Source organism: Chlorocebus sabaeus, chromosome X, assembly GCF_047675955.1.
Source record: "Chlorocebus sabaeus isolate Y175 chromosome X, mChlSab1.0.hap1, whole genome shotgun sequence".
In the NCBI taxonomy this organism is placed as follows: domain Eukaryota; kingdom Metazoa; phylum Chordata; class Mammalia; order Primates; family Cercopithecidae; genus Chlorocebus; species Chlorocebus sabaeus.
The window spans coordinates 131,298,969-131,311,745 of record NC_132933.1 but is presented as its reverse complement, the minus strand read 5'-3'; the positions used below and the strand labels follow the sequence as shown (position 1 = coordinate 131,311,745).

At 35.5% G+C, this 12,777-nt stretch overlaps 1 protein-coding gene across 12 annotated transcripts in view; it reads left to right on the top strand.

Annotated features, from left to right (window-relative positions):
* The window catches only part of CNKSR2 (connector enhancer of kinase suppressor of Ras 2), a 290,055-nt gene that overhangs the window by 216,569 nt on the left and 60,709 nt on the right, over nt 1-12,777 (top strand). For 8 of the 12 annotated variants that reach the window (XM_037986403.2, XM_073013843.1, XM_073013845.1 and 5 more), the window contains 2 exons: nt 10,389-10,437; nt 10,843-11,015. In XM_037986403.2, the coding sequence (XP_037842331.1) occupies nt 10,389-10,437; nt 10,843-11,015 (222 nt within the window). Of the gene's footprint in view, nt 1-10,388; nt 10,438-10,824; nt 11,016-12,777 lie in introns of all 12 variants that reach the window. The other 4 variants (XM_073013842.1, XM_073013844.1, XM_073013840.1 and 1 more) reach the window with 1 other exon arrangement.

Sequence of the window (12,777 nt, the reverse complement as noted above, 5' to 3'; positions counted from 1 at the left end):
CCTGCTACAAGCGCAGAAGTTAAAATATCTCCCCATCAAGTTCTTTTTCCCTTTCTGTTAGATAAAACCAATTTTCCTTTTTTTAGTCTTAAAATCATGTTTTACTATACAATTCAGTATTAAAAGGAACAGTCTGAATTATATATCTCAATTATTTTATTATAAAATAAATTGCATATAGTGACTTTTGAAAACTTTTTAAACTTCTGTTTTTATACAGTACTCTTTGAAAAATATTTGTTATGAAAAAAGTCTCTAAATCAAGAAAACTATTAAAACTACAAGATGTGGAAACATTTGAAGTAGTTGTGTTGGAGAGCTTGTCTATTATATAAGCACAAAAATCTCAGAATAAGACTTTGACAAATGTAGTATTAATATGATAAAGATATTTAGATAAAAGCTAGCATTCTTGGAACAAATTATACTGACAAAGACTTTCATAATGAGAAAATATGTACGTTGTATCAGAGAAATCAACCTAAAAATAAAGTTAATCAGAAAAAACTGTTTGATTTCAGATTCTTTTACAAACAAAACCATTAAGTCCACACCAGAAAAGTTTTTCAGTAAATATGATTCAGTCACATCATTGCTGACAGAATCATCAATCATACCGTAACTGTGACTTCATTTGAGATTCTTGGGTTTCATGCATCTCTATTAGAGGTGATTCTTTCTATATTATTTATTTGTCTATTTATTTTACATATAGTTTATTTCCTTGTCATTCATTAGCCTGCAGGTAGCAAATCTGGTCCTCTCCATTTTTTCTGGTTATAAACATTTCTTTGTCACAAAAGACAGGCAAGCCTACTCTTATTTCTCTAACACCTAGATTTCAACAGTTACTGTCAAACAGAAGTGTCAGCAGTAGGAGCTGCCCTAGTTCTGCTTTTCACCTGTTAGAACTTTCTGCCTCTGTCTCAAGTGCAAATCTATGTTAATTGTACACATCAATCAGGCACCCCAAAATAGCTGTATCTAATATGGCTGGTGATAAGTTATTTCCATACATGGTGGAATTCAAACATAAACTAAGTGATTTTCAATGAATAATCTAGCATTCAGTGTTAAGACTGACACTGATTACAGGTATACATATAATATTTCCTAAAACATCAGTAATTAGGTCTCCATTGGTTATCATTAACTGGTTTTCCATTCATTTTTAAATTATGATCATGGAAAGTTATTGTTCTATGAGGCATACTAACAACATGTGGTCCAAATCCCTGATTTTGCAGTTGAGGAAATAGAGGTCAAGACTAGTTCAGTAGCTTGATCAAAGTCATAGAGCTGGAATATAGACTGAAATATGAACTAGAAGTCAGGTCTCCTGATTCCTACCACGGTGTTGCTGCACTGGTAATGTGTGTTCCTTTCTTGCTGAAAAATAAGCATTCTAAGTGTATCACTCCAACTGATTTATTGAAAATAGACTGAAGGGGCCAAGGGTAAGTGTGAAAACAGGGAGACAAGATAGGATCTGGTCAATTCAAATGAGAGATGAGAGTGACTTAACCTTGGGTGTTAAAGTGGAAGTGGTGAAAAGGGTTTGGACTCTGGATATGTTTTGAAGGTAACTGGACAGGATGTGCTGACAGGTTGCATATGAGAAGCCATGACTCATAGCCCGTACCTCAGTGTCCCACACATAGGTGGTGAGTAACTATTCAATTCATGCCTTCAACAGATAATTGTATGTCACATCCTGTGCTAGGAGCTGAGTATAGAGTGGTGACCTAAACAAATGGTTTTTGCCTTCATAGAACTAATGTAGTAGGTAAAAACCATTCCTTCAGAAAGTGAGCCAAGTAATCTCAAAGCATTGTGTAGTATTGAGGAGTGTATTGGGTGGAAAATGGCATAACACAATGAATCAGCTCAAGAAAGTAAAGAATTAGTCAAAAGGCAGGCTGGATCCATGATTTTCTCATCAGTATTGGCACAGGGTTTTCTAATTGAACTGAGTTCTGTTAATAGGCTTGTATTGAAATGTGATTGCAGTCCCATCTCCATCTACTTAGGCTGGGCCTTATAATATTATTGTACCTTAATTTCTGTCTCACTTGCAAAATTAAGATGTTAACATGAGCCTTCCTTTCATGCACATATTATTATAAGTTGTTGCCGAGAAACTTGTGTACCCACAGAGCAATATAACTTGCTAATTAAAATAAAATTGACAAAGCATGAAAATTAGAGATTGATGAGATGTTATTGGTTTGAATTATCTCCGTTGATATAAAAGTGTTTTTCTCACTGGTATCTTTCTGTTTTGGAGAATCCTTTCTTTTCACATAGCAATGTACTTGCATCACCTGTCATGAGAGGTTTTCATAAATGGATGTCTTAGTGCCAGAAGCCCTTTTTCTCTCTAACTGTTACTATGAGTACATAATACTTACTTGGGAGGCAGTAATGCATGTAGTAGGAGTATAGGTTTTGGGGTTGACAGACCTGGCTTTTAATTTTGACTCTACCCCTACCTGTGTGATCCTGAACATCTTATTTATGCATTCTGGGTCTCAGTTTCCTCTCCTTAAAATGGGGTTAATGATAACCACTTTACAGATGTATTATAAGGATTTAAATGGATCAATTATATCACTTATAAGCACTTATAAATGCTTAATATTGTGCCTGACACATAATAATCCCTCAGTAAATGATGATTATTTTGAGCTAAGGATGGCAGTTCTTATTTCCCAAGGGTGTTGATTCGTGTTAGCCTTCCTGAATATTTTCCAAGTAATCACTTCCATTCTTCCTACCTTACCACTGTATAGGAACAGGAAGACTCACCTTATGGGATCCTGCATAAGAGTCAATCACATCTTTCCTTTAGAATCTGATACATATGACATTCTTTTTGATGGAACATTGACTCTGCCCAGCCTAAGTAGTTTGACTGACCTTCTCTAGATTCTTCCCAATTACTGTTTTTTTGTTCTTATTTGACTGCTATTTACTGGTTTATATTTATAAAGCATGCTTATTTTTGAGTAAGTGTGGAGCCATTTTCAGTTATACATGTACCCCGATCCTAAAATAAAAGTTAAAAAAAAAATCAGGTCGACCTGACTGACAGAATCCAGAGCTACCTCATCCCACTCTAATGAAAGACCTACGGTGTGTGCAGTGCCACATCCTTCACCCTGATTGACTCCAAGTTTTTCTTTCATGCACCAGAATGAGGAAGACCGCCAACAACAGCAGACTTAAGTTCTATGCTGTTATTTCTTATAAGTGGAAATTTTTTGACTTAATATTTAGTTCTATTGTCATCTTACCCCACTTCCATATATTTACTTTTTTCTTCCTACATACAATAATTAGAAAGTTAAGAGAAAACATTTTTTGTAAAATATTTAAAATATCGAAGAGTTTTACTTGTTTATTAAAAAAAATATATGTGGAAGCAGCTATCATCTATCCCAAGTGTTTGAAATTGTTAAGCACCTTCTTTTCTTATGTATAAGAAAGAAGCTATTGGTTTGACTAGTCACTGAAGAAATCTTGGAACTTTGCAGAAAATTACAGTAAGAGGAAAATGCTATTATTACAACAAGAGAATACTTTGATTGCAAATTTTTCCATAAGTGTGTCAATTTGCAACTTGAGAATTTAATAGTAGCTGAGCTTTCAAAATGTAACACAGAAACTGATTTTTTTCACAATTAAAATAAGTCCTTCTGATAATCTGAGAATAAGAATGACCCAAATTACCCTCCCCCAACACTTCTCCATCCAAAAGAGTGGGGAATGAAGTTTGAACAGAACATCTGTGGACAGAATGAAAGACAAATGGTCTTTTCAGGCAAATGTCTGAAAAAGGGATCTTTCATAGCCAAACAGAATACTGTTGCGTGCATCGCCATGGTTAAGAAGATCAAAAATACTTTCATAATGGCCTTTTATTTTAGCACATTCTATTTTTATGGAAAGAATTATGATTTCAACACATTCATTCATAATTCATATAATTATTAGCATAAATATCTTTTGACACAGATTTAATGTACTTTTGCCAGGCATATTGTAAATTTAAATTTAAACTGTTAAGTGCACTAAGACAATCTCAGTGCAAGTAGTACTAAACGAGATTGGATAAAAGGAAATTTTTCTTATCTACCAAAAGGAATGGCCTATTAAAGAACAGAATTTTCAATAATGTATTATACATGGATTCATAGACTTCTTCAAGTTACAACAATCAGCTAATTAAGATTACAACCTGTATTCTTTGCTGATGGTTTGTTCAACATCCATTCACATAACCAGTATTTATTGAGTGCCTACTGTGCTAAGTCTTATTCTAGGCAGAGGACAAAGCAATACATAAAACGGGCAGAATTGCCCTTTTTTAATGGAGTTTATATTTGGAGGAAGTCCAGGTGTTAAACAAGAAGTGTAAGTACTTAAGATAATGCTAAATGCTCAGAGGGGAAACAAAGTTGGGAAAAAGAACAGAAAGTATTGAGGGCAACTGTGATAACAATTTTGGATAGGGAAGCTTGGGAAGAATTTACTACAAAGAAAGCCTTTGTGTAATGACCTGAAGGAGTTAAGGGAGTGAGCCACGACAATATCTGGGCAAAAAACATTTCAGACAGAAGAAACTGCAAGGGTGAAAGTCTTTAGATGGGACTATACTTGGCATAATCTAGGAACAGCAAAGGTAGCTGGAACAAAATTAGCGAAGGGAGAGCAGTAGGCAAAGATAACAGGGGACCTGATCATGTAGGGCCTTCAAATCTTTGAAAGGATATAGGGATTTATTCAGAGTGACGTGAGAAACCATTGAAGAGTTCTGCATATAGGAATGGCATGATTTAAATCATATTTTAACCAGATCACTCTGGCTCTTGTGCTAAAAATTAGAGGCGGCCAGGCTCAGTGGCTCACACCTGTAATCCCAGCACTATGGGAGGCTGAGGCAAGCAGATTACTTGAGCCCAGGAGTTTGAGACCAGCCTGGGCAACATGGCGAAACCCCATCTCTACTAAAAATACAAAAATTAGCTGGGCATGGTGGTGTGCACCTGTAGTCCCAGCTACTCAGAAGGCCAAGGTGGGAGGATCACTTGAGCCTGGGAGGCAGAGGTTGCAGTGAGCCAAGATCATGCCACTGCACTCCAGCCTGGGTGACACAAGACCTTGTCTCAAGATAAATATATATATATATGTGTGTGTGTGTGTGTATATATATATATAATAATATATATACACATATATATGTGTGTGTGTATATATATATTAGAGGGGGTAAGAACAGAAGCAGGGAGAACTGTGAGGGGATATTTCAGTTATCCAGGTGAGAGATTGTGGTGGCTTAGACCAGGGTGGTAATAATAGAGCTAGTGAGAAAAAGTCGTATTATAAATATATTCATTGTGAAAACAAAGCTGGTAAAACTTGCTGATGGATTGGCTATGGGGTATAAGAGAAGGAAAAGAGTTAAAGTTGACTCCAAGGTTTTGTACCTGAGCCACTAGGGAGGAAAAAAATGTAATTACTATTTAATAAGATATAGAAGAGTAGGAGAGCTGGGCGCGGTGGCTCAAGCCTGTAATCCCAGCACTTTGGGAGGCCGAGACGGGCGGATCACGAGGTCAGGAGATCGAGACCATCCTGGCTAACACAGTGAAACCCCGTCTCTACTAAAAAATACAAAAAACTAGCCGGGCGAGGTGGCGGGCGCCTGTAGTCCCAGCTACTCGGGAGGCTGAGGCAGGAGAATGGCGTGAACCCAGGAGGCGGAGCTTGCAGTGAGCTGAGATCCGGCCACTGCACTCCAGCCTGGGCAAAAGAGCCAGACTCCGCCTAAAAAAAAAAAAAAAAAAAAAAGAAGAGTAGGAGAGAAGCAGATTTGGCTGACAAGTGATAGACATCATGAGCTCAGTTTTGTACATATTAAATCCGCTCAGTAGGCAGGCTTTAGCTCAGTCAAGAAGTCCTGGCTAGTAATATGAATTCTTAAGTTGCTAAAGATAAGAATTTATAGAGCATTCTTAGAAAGTTCAAAGAACTTTCACCCAGATGCTCACTATAATAAACAGAAAGTGCTAGTGAAGGCATTAGAAAGATTTTAATAAATGATGGTTTAGGAAATAACGAAAATAGGATTTTTTAGAGAATTGGACTTCAAAAATGCTAACAAGAGAAATTCATTTTTGGTGATCAATAAGCATTACAAGCTTGTGCTTTAAAGTCACATACATACACACCCTCACACCCTACCCTAAACGCATAGCAATAAAGTGAACTAAAAGATATGTTTATGGTCAAAAATGAAATCTAATCTCCAGGTACCAGAACTAACAAAAATGCTCAGTGATAATTGGGACCTAAAGCCACATATCTTAGGCACCGATCCAGAAAAAGGTAGAGATGCCTGAGAGTCTTCTCTAATGAGTATCAGAGAACCAATGGACCTCAGCTATGTCAGGAATCTAAAAATTGACTCACAAGGTGTAACCAACTGGGAAGGCAAGCAGAGCTTCCTCATTCATGAGTAAGGAGGTTAAATAAAGATATAGTTAATACAGCTACTTGTATAAAACTGAATTCCTAGGTGTCTACAAGTAACAAAAACAGATACTCAGAACCATAGGCCATGCCTCTCCCACTTGGATTTCATGGATGGAACTGCAACCCATTGCCACCACTGAAACGACTGGTTAGTGTCCCAAGGAATAGAGGCAGAGACAGCAAAACGCTTAGACAAGAGGGATGAGTGCAAAAAGAAACACCCCCCGAGGAGGAACCTTCTACCCAAGCTAAAATTCCAGATCATCTAGAGAAAATTAATACTTTTTTAAAAAAGGCAATGAACTAAACAATGAGGTGATTTTCTTCACTAAATGCAAATTACAGGAAAGTCACAAAAGTCCTTAAAATAAACTTTTAAGTAAAAACAGGAAGGTTAAAACAGTGCATATTCAAAAGAGCCACTACCAACTAGATATCCTGGAAATGTAAAATATATGAAATAAACACTCTATAGATAAGATAAACTTTAGATTAGGTACAATCAGAGAAAGAATTAGGAAATTGGAAGACAGTAAAATGAATTCCCCTAAAAGGCATCACAGAAATATGAAAGGATACAAAATAAGAAGGACACACGGAAGATAAATTGAGAGGTACCATCATATGTCTAGAGTTTTAAAAAGGGACTAGTAAAGAAGAACATTTGAAGAGATTTTCAGAATTAAATAACACTTTCAATACAACACAAAAAATGCCAAATAGAGTTGAATTAGATAAATTGTAACCAGACACATAATAGTGAAACTGCAGAATATTAGGGATAAAGAGAAAAATATTTTAAAAGCTACAGAGAAACTAAAGACAAATTAAAACAAGCAAATAACGGTGTAACTACAGATGGCTTAAGAGAAAAAAAAATAGATGCCAAAAGAAAATAAAGTAATATATCAAATTGCTGAGGGAAATTATTTTCGACTCAGAATTCTATACCCAGCCAAGCTATTATTCAAGAGGAAGGATTTTCAAACATTAAAACTAGGAGAGTTTGCCACTCACAGACTGCTGTGAAAGAACTTCTAAAGAATATACTTACTTGAGCATAAACTTGGAAGAAGGGTAATCTGAAGCTAATATGAAATATACATGAATGAGATATATTATGAATTGTTACCTCATGAGAAATACACTTATCATGAATGCAAAGATTCTAGGCCTCTTTCATTTTTCAGTTAGTTGTTGTAGCACCTTATATGATCAGCTGTGTTATGAATTATGGTCATATGCCTGTTTTTAATGTCTTGCTCTTATTAAATTTGCATAATCTTAAAACTGGAAAAAAATGTGCCAATTAAATTTCTGTCACTGACAATGAATAATTCCATCAGTTCTACTAGAAAAGGCAATACAGGATGATAAATTTGCACCTCAGGGGTGCTTAATAACACTGTGACTGATGACATAAGGAAAACCCTTTCTGGAGTTTATTTACGTCCATTATTTATGAATAATGAACAGTTTCTAATATAAGTTTGTAAGGGATCTTTTTGAATGTGAGGCTGTTTTGGATGTCCCCAAGACCGCCTACATGTTCAGTGATTTGCTAGAAGAACTCATAGGACTCAACATATAGTGGAACTTACAGCTAGGATTTATTACAGTGAAACAGCAGGAACATACAGACAGATCAGTAAGGAAAAAAGACACCTGTGGAATCTAGAGAAATCTGTGTGTAGGCTTCCTGTGCTCTCTCCCTCCCATGATAGGTCACACAGAGCATACTTTCCTCCCAGCAGCTAAAATGTAATCACATGTGTGCAGTGTTTCTGTCCAGGGAAGCCGGTTAGAGACTCAGTACCCAAAGATATTGAATTGGGCATGTAGACATCCTCTGCCTAGCAACTACCAAAATTCCAGACTCCCAGAAGGCAAGTAGGTATTTAGTGCCCCATGTGGGCAAAAAAATCTTATCATTTAGGGGAGCTTCTTATCAGTATGGGGAACTGTTTACCAGCCAGGTTCCTAGATGCCAACCAAGGGCAAATACTGCAAGTAGGTCTTTCTAAGATGGCAACCTCAGGCCTGCTATATTAACTCTTTTCTGCACAGAGACCTAACTGTATAGTTTTAATAGATTTTCCCATTACTTCCAAAAGCATATAATACAATTAACTTTTTCATTTTAGAAAATGTCAAGCCGATTGGAAAAATAATAAAATCTCTCTTAAGAGAACTTTATTTTAATATTTATAGTATCTATAAAAGACATCTAAGGCTTTGCTTCTTTGAATGATGGATAAATCTGTATTTAGTGTCTAGGAGTTTTCAGGTTTCCAGTGCACTGATTATACTCTGCAGTCATGATCTTTATGGAAATATATTTATAGGAAAAGAAAAGATAATCTTGTTAAAAAGAAAACCTGGAGAGTATAAAATATGTTTCATGTAGATTTTTAGAGTAGACATTCAGGTTCTAAGGAATAGCATGCAAAAAGCATAGAAGGTACATTATATAACCCAATTCTTTCAAGCTATCTGTTATCTATGTAGCTTTCTAAAAACAAACCACCTCCATCTTTGTCATTTTTCAAAATAATGAGCTGTGAAACTATAATGATTACTTGCGGAAATACAAAAGGGAAAAAAAAACCCAATCGGTAATTTTATCATGTAACCATTTAGGGAAAATAACTATCTGTAAATTAGCTATACTTAAGCACACTAGCCTGAGTTATTATTTGAGTTATTATTTTGAAGCAAAGTGCATTCAAGAAAATCAACATAGCATAATGGGTTTTATCTTTTATGCTTTCTCTCAAAATTTGTAACTTTCTATAACCATGGGTGCTACAAAGTTTGATATATGTGTACACACACATACACACATATACCACATACATACATATTTATATTGCTTTAACACTTGGGTGATTATTTCTGGAAAACTTTGTATGTCAGCAAATTATCTGACCCTTATCTTTAGGACTGATACTCGTTGGTAATACTATGTTCAGGTACTTAGCATGGAGTGAACAGACAGGTAGGTTTAACTGGGATGGATGTTTAGCTCAGCAAGTATGATGCAAAGAGCATGGTCAAGGGAACGATTATAATGGTATCCCATGGAAACAAAGAGGAAAGAAATACAGGCACAGGAGGGTAGTAAGGTCAATGAACTGGATGCCTCAATGAAGTGTTTTTTTAAGTGATGACATGAGGGTATTAGACTATGTAAACCATATGTATTACATGCAGTGGCTGGAGTGTGCTTGAGATATCAAACATATGATCATGGGGGTGGGTAGCTGAGGAGTGGGGAAGTAAAGGTTATTAGAACTGAGGAACCAGGGTGCTGACATCATCTACATGAAGATTAGTCACGAATAATAGTGACAGAAGTAGGCATTAGAAGAAAATATTGTTCCAAGTGCTGAAATATTTAGGGACTAAGGAAGTAGGAGATCAGTAGGTGGTGGTGGCTTATGTAATAGAATGAACTTCATGTGAACAAGGGATAATCATGTTTTCCTGCTTACTTTGTTAGATTTTGTGAGGCTCAAATGAGATACTGTCTGACAAAGCACAATATATCCTTGAAAAGGTACAAAGTAAGTGTGTGTTATAAAAGCCTTTAGTTTTACCAAATGCTTTGTGCCCTGATTTCTCTGCCTACAAAATACGGGTAAATATAATATCCTTTCCTGCTTCACAGGAGATTAGGCAGTTAAGTGACATGATGCATACGAATTTGTTTTGAGGCTTTGCAGGGAAAAAGTACTTCCTCTAACAGGGTTTAGAGTCATCATTTGGCTCTTGAGAGTTCTGTGTAGCATGCTGGTCCTCTGGATCACACCCTGAGTATCAGCTAACATTCTTTTTATCTTTGATTTCAGACATTTCAGCAGTCCTCACTGCAGCACAAATCAAAGAAGAAAAACAAAGGTAAGAAAAGGAAATGAAACCTTTACCTGCTTATTTTGCTCTTTGATAATCCCCAGCACACTTCATCCATGCCCTCTTTCTTGCCTGAGCCCAGTGTGGTTTAGAAGAGCACAACCCCCTAGTGTGAAAGCTGCCAGCTTCTTCTTCAATTCAATTATAATACAAGGTACCTTTTACAACAAATGATCTCAATAAGTTTTGAGACTGGTGTTACATATTTCTGATTAAGATGTGTGTCACTTATGTGAGGGAAAACTATTAAAGATTTTTATATTTTTCTAGTCTAATACAATATAAAAAGAATTTTTAAGGTTGTGAAGTACTCATACTTCTTTTTGGTGTCTATAGATTAATCCTCTACTTTCATATCTTTTACAAAATTGAAAGAGCATCTCCACCCTTTAGGTCCTATAGCAGGCAAGAGCAAAAGACGAATTTCTTGCAAAGATCTTGGCCGTGGTGACTGTGAAGGCTGGCTTTGGAAAAAGAAAGATGCAAAGAGTTATTTTTCACAGAAATGGAAGAAATATTGGTTTGTCCTAAAGGATGCATCCCTTTATTGGTACATTAATGAGGAGGTAAGATAAAGCACATTTTGTTTTCTCGTCCATTCTCTATCTTTAATCAAAAGAACCATTTTGAGGCTTATATTTTAAAATCATATAATCACCTTAAGGCCAATTCAGTAGACTTCTGCTAGTTATTTTTCAATCCACCCTCTTAAAATGATTGCATGTTGGGGTTCTGGAAAGATAGATGTCTCAATTATGCTAATATAGCAACATATCTAAAACACAGATAAAGTGTAGTAAAATTCTGTATATCTAAATAAAAATGCTAAGCTAATCCAAACAGTAGCTTAACTAGAAGGATTACATGTGGAAATCTGACATTAATTTTTAAATGTCTTGCTATTGTTCAAAATTTTACACTTTTTTCTGTTTTTTTCTTTTTTTTAGAAGTGGGGAAGGGGAAGCCCTTTACTAATTTAAGCAAACTAATATCACCTGAATTTATTTCCATTTTCTTTAAAAATGATCTAGTAGACTAGTTTTGAAAATCTGCAAGTATTCATTTCATTTGGCCCAATGAGGGGTGTATATATAAAATACATTTAAATTATTCTTATGATTTTATGGGGGTTTTTAGTACAACAGATTTATATCCAGAGTAGTCATATCAAAACTTATTACATATCTTGACAGATATGCCAAAAGCATTTGTTGATATTCCCTTTATTCTGCGCTTGCTTTTATTCCTTTGCTATAGCCATCTATTAGTTCACTTTATTAGTTTTTTAAAACAATGATTTCTGCTATTACCTTATTTTATTAAAAAATGTACATGGTTTAATGTAGTTTGCTGGGTGAATAGTCCAATACTATTATGTTAAGACATTCATCAATTTGCATTTGAATATTGTTGAAATATAATTTAACAACATTATTATGCCTATGATTATAACACATAATATCTAGATAATTTTATGTTCCTTAGACAGGTTATAATATAATGTTATGTTGTGTTTAAGAGTAGACTCAGAAATCACACCACCTGAGTTACTGGGCCATAGTTTCTTCATCTGCAAAATGGGAGTAATAATAATGCTTATCACTGGACTACCATATGGATGAAATGAATCAATGCCTGGCACATACTAAGTGTTCACTAAACATATGGTAGGCCGGGCCCAGTGGCTCACACCTGTAATGACGGCACTTTGGGAGGTTAAGGCAGGATGATCACTTGAGCTCAGGAGCTTGAAACCAGCCTGGGTAACATAGTGGGACCCTGTCTCTACAAAAAATTAAAAAATTAGCCAAGCATGGTGGTGCACGTCGGTAGTCCCAGCTACTCGAGAGGCTGAGGCAGGAGGATTGCTTGAGCCAAGGAGGCTGAGGCTGCAGTGAGCCATGATTGCACCACTGCACTCAGAGCAAGACCCTATCTCAAAAAAATATGTGTGCTATTAGTAACATTTTTCAAAGGGACCTCTCATTTTATTTATAAAATCTTGAATTAATATTTTTCTATTTCATGTAAATGTCTATATCACCTATATAAAAATATTTGGTTGTTTTCTGTACTTTTAACATTTTTGTGGCAAATCACACAATTACCTAAAATATCCTCTGCTTCACTAAGTGTGTCTTATTTTAAATATAGGAAACAAACCATAATTTTACCTACAGTTTCATTTAATAGATATATATTAAATACTTTTTATATGCCAATCAAGTGTTATCAAAATATAGTATCTCTATGTTTCTCTTTATTGTAAGGTCACTTGCAGGTTTATCTCCCATATACTAGATTATATGCTATCTTTCAAAGTTTAAG